This window comes from Phragmites australis, chromosome 18 (genome assembly GCF_958298935.1).
Source record: "Phragmites australis chromosome 18, lpPhrAust1.1, whole genome shotgun sequence".
NCBI lineage: Eukaryota > Viridiplantae > Streptophyta > Magnoliopsida > Poales > Poaceae > Phragmites > Phragmites australis.
Genome location: NC_084938.1, coordinates 568,570 through 581,593, shown reverse-complemented (window position 1 = coordinate 581,593; position 13,024 = coordinate 568,570). Strand labels below are relative to the sequence as shown.

At 39.8% G+C, this 13,024-nt stretch overlaps 1 protein-coding gene across 1 annotated transcript; it reads left to right on the top strand.

Moving 5' to 3' along the window:
• Positions 1-7,232: 7,232 nt before the first annotated feature.
• Positions 7,233-8,296, top strand: LOC133899820 (transcription factor HEC3-like). Its single transcript, XM_062340887.1, has one exon. It carries the CDS (start codon positions 7,352-7,354, stop codon positions 8,294-8,296), a length of 945 nt encoding a protein of 314 aa, XP_062196871.1. The 5' UTR covers positions 7,233-7,351.
• Positions 8,297-13,024: the final 4,728 nt, after the last annotated feature.

The following is a 13,024-nucleotide window of genomic DNA, read 5'->3' as shown; positions in this document are numbered from 1 at the left end:
TTTAAATCAACAAGATATTAGAAAATCTCTAGCGGATTCGGTGAAAATTGACAGCACTCTGCGGGTGAAACTGTTGAGTAACTGTTCGCCCGCACAGTGGGTGGCCTGGTCTTAAAACAGGTTTAAGTAATAAGTGATGGGTGATAATAATATCCGTCATTTATTATTTATTATAAGTGATGGGTCGTAACATGACCCGTCACTTATGACTGATGTAGGGAGACCCGTCACTTATAATCAAGTCATAAGTGACTGGTTTAGTCATTACCCGTCACTAATGTTATAAGTGACAGGTAATATTAGGACCCGTCACCTATTACCTGTTATCTGTGACGGGTAAATACCTAATCCCGACTTGAGGTGACATAAGTGACAGGTCGTGTAATGACCCATCACTTATGTGTGTCTCCTTTGTCCTTTTTCACGCAGTGATTGACACTTACCGAAACACGAAAATGCACCCCTACCTGGCGAGCCAATGTTGAGGGTTAATCTCTGAAAATGTGCCCAGGGTATACCAATCGACAGAAGCGTGATAAATATTTCCTACGAGTGTGTGTGTATGTGTGTGTTTGTGTGTGTGTGTGTGTGTGTGTGTGTGTGTGTGTGTGTGTGTGTGTGTGTGTGTGTGTGTGTTTGTGTGGATGATGAACTCAATAACATAAGTGATTATCCAGGTTTAGGCCTCCAGTGGAATAACAGCCCTATGTTCTGTGTATTTTCTTATGATGGGGATCAACTTGGTTACAAAAAGAGTTCCCTTTTTTACAAGCCTGATCCTCCCTCATTTATATAGTAGGATGAGAGGCGTATATACAAACAATACATGCCGGAACTATGGCAATCCCATTCTTGTAAAAAACCCCTACTACGAGGCTATTATGATGAGTGGGCATGCATGGTTTGTCGGGACGTCTCATGCATCCTGTCCCACCAGTCACGCGTCGTCACATCCACTTGCGAGACTGTTACACCTGCTTGTAGGGCCATCGCGTAGCATTAATTGCTACAGGACGGGCCACTGCACTAATGCACTAGCCACGACTTCGCTCATCGAAAGGAGGTGCCTGGGGAAAGAAAACACTTGAGTGGGTAGCGTTAAATGAGATCAGACCGGTTAGGGGAATACCTTCACCACGACCAGCAAGCTGGTTGTGGGGTTTCCTTTTGTGATCAAAGGACCGGTCACGCAAGCATTGCCAAACGTGCGTGCTGGAGTGAGCTTTTGATAATATTTACTGTCAGCGGGACTTTCGTGGTGTGGGGGTGAAAAAGGAGAAAAAGAAAAGGAAGAGACCACTGTAGCTAGAGCAGCTTAACCAGGGCTCCATGCTGCGCCGAGATGCTTTGTTCAAAAGCAACTACTTGCCTTAAAAGAGGCAAATGATAATACTATTTTAGAAGACTTTCTTTTAGAGAAAGCACAGCAATGTTTCTTCAATTCGATGCAAAGAGGCAAATGATAATACTATTTTAGAAGACTTTCTTTTAGAGAAAGCACAGCAATGTTTCTTCAATTCGGTGCATACTATGTTGGTTTGTATATATAATGACGATTAACTAAGAACATTACCTAATCTAGCTAGGGATTGCATGCTCATATTTAGAGAGAACCATGTATGGAAGGTTATCTGTGGATTGAATCCAGAGATATATATGATCGACATGATGTTGTACGTATCAGCTATGTTCAAGTGAAGGTAGCTGTCCTGTTAACTTGACTACACCTTCGTCGTACAGAGACTCGACTGCAGCTAGCTTAGATAAGAAATTAAACTAGTGCAGAGATGATTAATTTAGAAAACATGCATGCATGCATGTCTCAGCCAGCTTAGATGAGGACCCAACTGCAACTGGGGTGTGATGGCCACGTTTGTCTTGATTCCAAATTGCTCCAACACTTTGAAATGAGATCCCTTGTAAGTACTACCTGCATCCCTGCAGGATAACATTGTTAATAATCTGGTCTAGTGGTAACTGATTGATTTATTATCCCAAAGTTCAAGAGATAGTCATGCAATCAATAGATATATAGTCGATTATTCGATCACAAAGCACGTGCCATTTGTTTAGGTTAACACAAGCATATCTTGTCTGCATGCATGTCTACCTTGTTTCCATTTGAGGAAACAGCAAGATTTATCTCTATTTAGATATAAAAGCAGTATGGAGATCACTGTATATGCATGCATATATTTTTAAGACGGTTTGGTGGTCAATACAAATTCATTGACCTATAATATGAATCGACCAGTTGACTCCTACTCCTAAAGTCACTTGTACTTTGACAAAATTAACTTAGTCTTTCTATTCTTGCTAGCTAGCATGTACCCCGTCCACTTTTTTATAAGGCATATTTTGATTTAAAAAAGTTAAAGCTTGTTTGTTTTGACTAACAATTAGTCTCATTATATGCATGCTTAGTGTATTGAAGTTGTATCAATAGATTCATATTTCAAAGTGCTTTAATATGATGTTGATTTTATAATTACCGATAATATATTATAAGAGAAATTAAATATCGAAATCTTCCTTGAAGTAATGTTCATGGAACATAATCTCTCTTATTTTTTCATAACAAAAATATGTCTTATGAAAATGGACAGAGAGATGGAGTACATCTTTAAAAATACATGGGATGGGGGAGAATCTGCACAACTCTCATGAGAATAGGTAGTGCTCATGGAACAGAATCTTTGCATTGTCAATGCAAATACCGACTATGGAGTAGAGGATAATTGCATTATGGAGCATGTAAACTTGAAAAGAACGGTGATTAGAGGGCTAGCAAGCGGTGGCTATCTGTAGGAAGCAACTGCTTGTCTACCCACGGAGAGAAGGTGTACATTGGTTGTAGCAGGAAACCTAGGAATTCAATGCTTGCATTCGTCATTCATGAGAGAGAGAATGGGCAGAGAGAGATATGTGCATCACCTCTCATCTTGTCCACAAGAAACATGGAGGTTCATGCTCCCATTCAATATTGAACGATTTAAATTGTAGTAGAATACCTATATTTCAGTATCATAGGGGTTAAGGGACTGTTTGGTTCTTACTTTTCAGAAGCCAAGCTAAAATTAATCATGTTTAGAAATTTTGGCTTCAATTTGGTTATATAGCAAATTAAGTTAGGCCAGATTTTAACCTTAAAAATAGCTGTTCCAATTTTTTGCCGGTCAAAATTTTGACATGATCTTAGTTTTAATATGACTAAATTTTAGCTTGACCTCTTCAGGATGAGAACTAAACAGCCCATAATGCCTTCAGTGCAAACAAGCTTCTCCTAATGAGTCTGCACCCGTATAAATCTAACACCACTGCCAACACAATTGATATTAGTGGTTTCATTTCATAACTAAAATGCTGGACATACCGTAAAGATAGAAATTTTTAGCGAGAAAACTGAAGGGCAGCCTGTTTGGGACGACGACATATGTACATCGTAGGAGTTTCACATGAATCTTAACAAATATCACTAGAAACTGATCAATTCCTATAGGCATCAAGAAAATTCTAACAGTGCCCTAAATTAAATTCCAGCATTTCCAACGGTGCCTTAAATTGGATCTAGTTTGTACCATGGGCAAGTGACAAGCTAAGGGAACAGTGATGAAACCTGAGAGGAGGAAGAATACAGATAGGAGAAAGAGAGGAGAGAGCGATGAGACCTAGGGATGCGTGAAAGCCTGCAGGACCTTCACGAGGGTGCAGGCTCTTTGATTGAAACTGCTACTGGTACTCCCACACACATCAGCCTTGCATATGCATGCGTCCTCTTTCTTCTTCTTCTCCTGCTGCAGTCCTCTGCTTATATTATTCTATTGCTCTCATGCATCACCATTGCCATATTTAGTAACCACCATATCCATCATGAGTTGACCCCACCACCTCACCCTACTTACTAGTTACCACGCATGGCTATCTTCCATCTTCTCCTACCTAACCCCATCCATCGACTCTCTTCTGCAATAAATATGCTTGAGGGATGAGAAGATTTCTTCGGGCAAGAGAGAGGTGCACCGTACAAACAAGATGATCCTCTTGAGAAGATCTAACGTATTAGACCATCTTCAACAGCTACTTCAAATTTTCATCCTCAAAACACTATTACAGCATCCTCTATCACTATTACAGCATCCTTTATTTTTTCTACTGTAGCAGCACTGTATCACTGGATAGAGGATCCGTTGGAGATGAATTTCCAGTGCTACAGTACACCGCAAAACACTGTAGCACGGGAAAAGTGAGATTTGAGGACTCTCTTGGAGATGGCCTTAGATGTGCTAAGAGCATCTTAAAATTCCTTCTATTCCACTCTTCATCCCTATTTTATCCATTTTCTTAAAAAAAGTCTTCAACAGACCTTCTATATGACACTCTATTTTGCCGACACACCATTCATGCGATCACACACTTCAGATGTGGTACTTTAAAACTTTATTTCTTCTCTTCTCTTTCACAAATTCAAAAAATGACTTTATTGAGTTCCTAAAATCATTCCCATTTTTTACTAATAGAATAAATAACAAAGAACCTATTTTAATTAGTTCCCACTAAAAATCTCTTACAAATTTTAAATAAAAATTCTCTAAATTTGAGTATTTTTGTACTTTCTTTGAATTTTTACGGGGTAAATTTAATTCCCAAAAATCACGAAAAATTCATGAATATTCATATAAAGTAATGTATTATTTCTAAAATTATTGCTAGTTATATAATACTATCAAAAAATAGTAGAGAAAATATAAAAGATGAAATATGGATGTATTGTTGGAGTGGTGAAGTAATATAAAAGGGGAATTTTTATAGATAACAATTCTTATAAGGATCTGAATGGTGTATTATAGATGATTTGTTGGAGTTGCTCTAATAACTTGCATCACAGAATGTAGCTTGCCTCATGAAATTTAATGAGTGCCAGTAAGATTTCGCTATTATATCTAAGAGTACATGGCTTTAAGCAGTCGATTAGAAAAACAATATGGCTTCTGCACCTGTACATGTACATACCTCTAGATTCATGTAGATTGTACAGAAATATAAATGCTTTCGAGAATCAATTGTAATACGAGGCGCGGCCCTGAGTAATCGACAAATAATGTTCAATTGAAAATAGAATACCCACTTCATCCAAACTTATAAGACGCACATGTATTTTAAGCTTCAAACTCTGTACGTTTTGACATAGAATTGGGTTAGTTATATATTGGTTTAGTGATAGAAAAGTGGTTTGCTAGATTTGCGTTTCAACTTACATTCACGTGGTCATGGTAAATTTTTTAGTTTAAGTTCAACAAAAAAATTTCACATTATAGAAATTACTACTACAGAATGGGTCAAAAATAACGGCATATCAGGATCATTGTACTGGAATCGAAATTTAAGATATATCAGTGCCGGTTCTTAAGTTTACACGCGCGAATAATAAGTGAGCCGCTAAGAACCGGCACTCTAGCCACGAATTGACATTGATTAACCACGAACTGACACTGATGATTGCTACTGTCACAGCTTATCTTAAAAAAATCATAACTTTTTTACACGAAGTCGGGTGGGGAAAAACTTTATATGAAAATGTAGATCTCGACGAGATGTACAACTTTGTAGTTGATAACTTTATAATTTGAGATCATTTAAATGCCTAAATAATCTTAACAAAATTTCAGCTGTGTTCGATGACACCTCATCTTAAAAGATTCATAACGTTTTCATACAAAATCAGATAGAGACAAACTTTATATAAAAGTTATAGATCTCGACGAGATCTACAACTTTGTATAGTTGATCAGTTTTTTATTTGAGGTCATTTAGATATCCATAAACTTATTCAAATGTTCAGTCAAAAGATGTCAAAAGGATTGATTTTGCTATTATAATTGAGAACGAACGATAGCAGAGATGGTTAGAGCGGTCACGCACGAGGGCCTGCTGTGAGGTCATGAGTTTGAGTCATGGTTGCCCATGTGATTTGTACGGTCAGGAGAGCAGCGTGACTGGTCAGGTACCTCTGGTTGAAAAAAAATTCTTGCTTTTTTTACCCCCAAAAGTTTGAATCGGGAAAAACTATATTAGTGCCGGTTGGTGGCTCCAACCGACACTGATATGGTTTTTAGTGCCGATTTCAGATCTAGCATCTATTAATGCTAAGTAATCAATGGTGACTCAAAATTCATCACTGATAACGATTTTAAACCGTCACAAATATCGTGTTCTGCTGCAGTGAATGGACGGACGGAGTACCAATCAGTGCAACGGATTGGATTAAGTAAATAAATAGTTACACACTTACTTTGTAATGGTGGACATTGTCAAGTGCTTCTAGCAATATGAACATACTTCTTATTTTTCAAGGGTGATGTATACAATCCCAGTCCTGGAACACCAGCGGCAGCTACTCAGTGATTTGCTGCTATTCACGGCCTAGGTACACAGGTGTAGCTGCTAGCTGACGGTGGTCAAAGATAGTTGGCAAGAAAAAAGAACAAAGAGAAATAAGGAACCAAACAAAGATGTGCCCACGAGAATCCCGATGGCCAGTACTATAATTTGTGTACAAAACTTATAACTGTTATGACAGTGTTAAAAGAGATTAAGTCAAAAAATAGCATCTCTATTCTCTTTTATTTATCGTTTAGGTTATCAATACGGTCTTCAATAATCACGTTTGACTATTATTTTTAATAATTACTTCTGGGTAGAAGTTGATAAAAATTAGATGATATTAAAATATTTTCATAACAAATTTACTAATATTATTTTTATATGCTAAATTATAATAGTTTTGTGTGTATTAATAATCAAAGTTTCTAAAATTTAATTAGACATATTTAGAATGATATCAATATAAAAACGGATATAATAGCAACTAGCATGTATATAAAAGAGAAGCTGTGAAAAGTGATAACATGGGACAAGAGCTACACTATTTTTTATATGGAGAATTGGAGATTGTCAATAGGGTAGCGGCGGAAGCAAACTTTTCCCCGTCCTCTAAGCATGCAATGGATATAGCCTGATCTACAGCACCATGACAAGTTTACAGTTTCTATCTCTTCAGCCTTTTGCCAATGCTGTTAAAATTTGCTGAAACCTCACTTGATACCTACACCATATCTTTTTAACCTCAAGCTAGCCTTCTCAGTCTCCTTCAGCTCCCTTCCTCCCCACCTCCATTCCCCTATAAAGCCTTCCTTTATGTGGCCATTCTCTCTCTCTCTCTGAGCCAACACCAGCTTCTCATCCTAGCTAGGTAGGTTTGTAGCCGGGTCACAGATGCACTTTGGAGGAGGAGCTCATCGTCTCATCTACAGCATCTAGCTAGAGCAGGGAGGAGGCAGTGCGTGGCACCGGCATGGACAACATCACGCACAACTCCAGCAGCAGCTGCTCATGGGATTTGGACATGAGTCTCGGCAGCCACCACCACCCTCTCCTCTTCGACAGCCACCCCACCTCGGCTCCGCCGCCCTTCAACGTCTCCTCCTCTCACCACCACCCTCCTCTCCATCCTCCTCATCACCACCACCACCACCACCATCCGATCTTAGAACCTTCTCCTTCTTCCTCTCTCTTCCTGCCTCACCACCGCCGCCACGCTCTTGGCCTTGACATCGACCCCTCTTCTCATCACCGGCACCATGAGTACAGCAGCGGCCACGAGCAGCAGGAGCACCACCACGATCCGGACGAGATGAGGCAGGAGGCGGCCGGGGGCCAGGAGGAGCGCGGCGCCGGCGCCGAGGACGTCGAGGAGGAGCTCGGCGCCATGAAGGAGATGATGTACCGGATCGCCGCCATGCAGCCGGTCGACATCGACCCGGCCACCATCAAGAGGCCGCGCCGCCGCAACGTCCGCATCAGCGACGACCCTCAGAGCGTCGCCGCCCGCCACCGCCGCGAGCGGATCAGCGAGCGCATCCGCATCCTCCAGCGCCTCGTCCCGGGGGGCACCAAGATGGACACCGCATCCATGCTCGACGAGGCCATCCGCTACATCAAGTTCCTCAAGCGCCAGGTCCAGGATCTCCAGCACCAGCCACCCCAGCAATACCCTGCCGGGGCAGCTGCTGGAGGTGCAGCTGGACCCAGCACCTCGGTCGTCGGCCCACCAGGGCGACCTGGCGGGCCATTTCTCCCGCTGGGTCCCGGGCCGCTCATTGATTGGGCTGGACTTGTGAGGCCCGTGGATATCCACGGGCCGGCATCGCCGTCATCCTCGTCGTCGATGGGAGGCGCACATGCTGCCCTAGGTTTCGGGTTCACCAGCGCCGGCCAAAGCAGCCATGGAATGCATTGAAGGAAATTAAAGCTTGTAGCGGATTAACTAGGGATGGATGGATGACTAGAGAGGTAATTTTGATTTGATCTTAATTGTTCTTGTTGTGAGGATAGCTATAGCTAGTATGTGTTCGTTCTATCTGGTGTTGATGTTTTATGAAATCAAAACTAATTAATAAGATTAGCTAGGGTTTGTGCCAATTTTACCACCATGCATGTCTCTTAATTTCTTCGGGGTTTTGTACTGTTATCCTTTTTTATCTGAGGAAAATTCAAGGAACCAAAAAAATCTTAGGGGCGGTAGAGTACTACTATATATATATATAATAAAATTCTCCATGCATGCATGATGTGTTGTACTAGCTTTGCTGGCTTGCGTACGTGTTATGTCATGGTGGCAACCGATCAAAGTCGATCTGTCACAAGCGTGTTGACTAGCTATATCATGTGATCGATCCATCAGAGTTCCCTTCAGAGATACACTCACATTTATTGGTCGGTTACTTGGTATTAGCAGTTTGTCACTAACTAGTTTTGCAATCTTGTCTGGATTCAAGAGATAAAATCCAGGAAGAAAACTTCCTCTCATATTTGTTTGTACGTGTTCTCTTGAGAGTTGAGAATTGGGATTTTATTTTTTATTTCAAAAAAATAGTTGAGAATTGAGATAGAGGTAGGATGGAAATATTGGTGCAAGGTATTCAGTGCCATGATCAGTCACGAGTGGTGAGGTGCTGAATTCTATGCATCAAGAGGGCAAAAATAATTCAGTAAAGAAAGGAGGATTTGGGTTGGAGAGTTCCCAGAGAGGACACTGCGGCCAAACCGGCCATCGAAAAAAGCTGTGCATGACGACCTCTATCGTCTACCTATAGCTAGCTACTACGCCGTCCGTATGATGTCCAGCGTATCATGCTTACCTAAGCAAGGTAGAGGAGTAGCCTGCGCCTGTACTGATTCTTAGCATGAAAAAAATAAACAAGAGCTGTATTATATATTGTGTTTTTTCCTTTTTTTAACTCTCTAGCTAGTTGCAAAAATTCGATTGCATGCATGCATGCCTGCGTCAATAAGAATGCATTGTATACGTTTCTGTTCGTGAAGATATATCTGTAATGGTCTCAGTAGTTTTATATTCTGCTAAATCAGATTAGAAAATTTTAGTTAACTGTAGTGTGTTAGATGGACTGAAATTCCATTTGCACTGGTATTTCATGTAAACCGTCATGCGGTGATGTTAGTTAATATAATTTCTTTAGTGTCCATCTTGGGCAGTAGCAGTATATGTTTAATCCATATCAAAATAGTTATAGGTGTAATGAATTTTGCAGACACTATGCATCATGTTCATATTTTGATGTCACGCGCATATTTAGTTATAATTTTGGTTTCTAAATGGACCTTTATAATGATATATAGTTATGATGATCAATAGAAGAACTTGAAGTGTGGAGCATATAATCATTTTTGTCTTCTGATATTTGACATTTTCTGACATGATATTCAATTTGCTCCTTCCCAAAGCCCAGTTGCATTCTTTAACTTTCACCCCTTGTTTGTCATATCTTTTTCTTTTATTATAGTTTAGTTTACATACTTACATATATATGTATGGACGGAACATTATTTTCTTGGTGTTGTAACATTGGTGAAGAGTCTACCTATAATCTAACTTCACTACTTCGACACATGCATGGAATTAATTTGATTCGTTTGGATAGTCGTCCAAGACCCCCAAATTTTGTAAAAAAAAATTGTCTTCAAACTGAAAAGTAATAAATCTTCCAAGACCCACAAATTATGTATGAAATTCGTTATATAGTTATTCACAATTAAGATCAAGTACTGTTAAGTTTGTACCATGGTAACCTAACATAACAGGTCTTGTGCATGAGACACGTTCATCACGAAAGCTGGAATGGAGTAAAGAGATAAATCATGCGTAGATTTTGATCTTTGATGTTACCCATGCGTTTTCAACGTTATATAGTGCAAGTACTGTCAAAAGGCACTCACGTTTGATACCATAAAAACATAGTTCATGTAACCTCTAGTGACGTTTGCTTTATTTCTCTGTGTACAGAAGTACATGTAAGTTTCAGCCTAGGTATATATGTCTGGGAAAACGCTGGATATAACATATCTCAGTATCTCACCACCCAAATAAGTTATTCGGTATTATGGTTTGTTTTCAGTATATAAGGTCATACAATACTTTTCCGTTCCAAATGTCCGACATAGAACTAAACCCATGCTCTATTACTGCTCACTGGGTCAACTAATTTGGTATCTCTGTCATCTACTACATACTTACTAGCTACGTTAATATTTCTCTGCCAGTACATTTCATGTCAAAAGTTCTATCGAAATTGATAAAGGGTGACTGTAACAAAAGGTTTATTATATATGTTGCATAACTGCTATAGCCATTATACCAAGAAAACAGCTGATATACACACATTTTATCTTTTAAATTTTACTTCATCCATATAAAATGAAGATTGAAGGAATATACATAGTAAACAACATGAAGAAATACATTCGATCAGTTTGCTCTGAAAATTAATTATTTTTTCTCACTTAATATCGACCAGGGAGAATGTGTGCATGAAATGCGACAAATATAAGTAGAGGTTTCACCAAGTGTAATTTTACTTGAACTAACTTAAGTGAAAATTTACCCAAAATGACACTTTTTTTTACCAGAAGTAGAAGTTGTCACTACTGCATAATACCTCATCAGTGTCGGTTCAAAATCGTCATCAGTGGCGGGTTTTGAACCGACACTGATTACTCGGTACTGATAGTCAATGACTATTAGTGCTGGGTATGGAACTGGCACTAAAAATCACTATCAGTGCTAGTTTCATCCACGAACCAACACCGATAATGAATAATCAGTATTGGTTTTCTGTTGGGAACCGGTACTAATACTGATTATCAGTGTTAGTTCTAAAATAGAACCGGCACTGATAGATACTCGACAGCAAAAAAAAATGTACAATCCAAAATGCATCATATGCGCATGCATCCATTTTTTTAATGTTTAAGTCACGATAAACACTTAATACATTAATTCAAACTACATGTATTTCTAAAATTACATCAAATACCATTATATGCATAGCTGATATGCAAAATTTCAACTCCAAATATCACATCAAAATGATTCAGTTCATAAATGAGCACACTAGCTGTTGCTTCAAACGGAAGTTCTATTGGACTTCTGTAAATAACGAAACTGTTATTATCCCACTAAAACTTAAGGTGTGACTAGTATGTTCCTTTCTGGACCTTCCTGCATTGAGATCAAGTAATGTGTACCCCCACTGCTGGGAAAGAAGATGTCAGATTGAAGTCAAGTTACGATCCATCTGTATCCGAGTGTTCCAGTAAAAATCCTACAAACAAAGAGCAACAATATATAGGAAATTTTTAATATTATTGAAAAAATCGTAGCTACATACTACATGTTCATGTCACCAACCGTTTTAGCTGCATGTATTCGTGAGAGCCTAAGAGTCATTGCAAGCACATCCTTATTCTGTTCAAGCGTTTTCAATTTGAAAATAGCTATAGTCCGAAAACATGTATCCAATTTGCAGGTTAACCGATTGTAGAAGCGCATGGACAGCAGATTTTTCAGCCATAAGTTTTTGGTCTGTTTTGGAGCTTGATGCTGTTAAAGTGATATATCCTTCTTTAGGAAAAGCAATGCTAAAAGAGATAGTGACCTTCATTTTATTGTTATCAGTCAATGTGATCGTCATCACAGGTGGTGTGACACCAAGGTCCGTAATAATGCATGTAGCTATTGTAGATGAGAAAGTATCTACATCAATCGGCATGTTAGTTTCTAAATTTGTTAACTGCAAACTGTAATATTAACTGACCTTCTTATAATTTATAGCAAAGAGATTTTTATCTCTGAGCATGCAGATTTACCTAAGACAAGTCATATGTACATCTACATGCCCAGAGAAAAAAAACGCCAATACCATATCAATCGACGCATGTGGATAATCTAGCAATTATGTCAAGACATCAATTGCATAACAAGAAAGTACAAAACTAGTTACTCACTGGGAAGTGATGGTAACATCTAAAACACCGATATAGCGAAAGACATATAACATCATGACATACACATCTAATAATAAGTTAACATATTTTGAACTAAAATACATATATAATTTCAGGACCTAAATTGGCTAACTACAATTGCTAACTATAATTTGCTAACTACAATTTGCTAACTTGAATTTGAGAACTAACCCAGATGTTTCGTGGCCCTTCTGGGTTGGAACGGGATACGCCGTTGAGGATCTGGAGGTCGGGAGTATGAGGGTGGTCATCTGGACCCGAGCGGTTAGAAAGGATGGTGCGGCTGCCTCCACGTTGCCTAGATCTACGCCCTCCACCTTCACTGGCGCGCTGCTACTCGCCATGGGGACGTCGAGGAGGCGATGAGGAGGCGGCAGTGGGCTGGTGCGCGACGAGGATGAGGAGGCGGCGGTGTGCTGACGCACAACAAGGATGAGGAGGCGACGGTCTGTGCGCGACGAGGACGAGGAGGCGGTGGGCCGACGCACGACGAGGAGGTGACGAGGAGGCTGCGGACGGGGAGGAGGCGGCAGTCGGGGAGGAGGAGCGTTGTCATGCTGAATGGAGCAAACGAGGATAGCGGCTAAGTGCTGGATATACATATAACATAGACATCAGTGCCAGTTCTAGTTCCTACCGACAC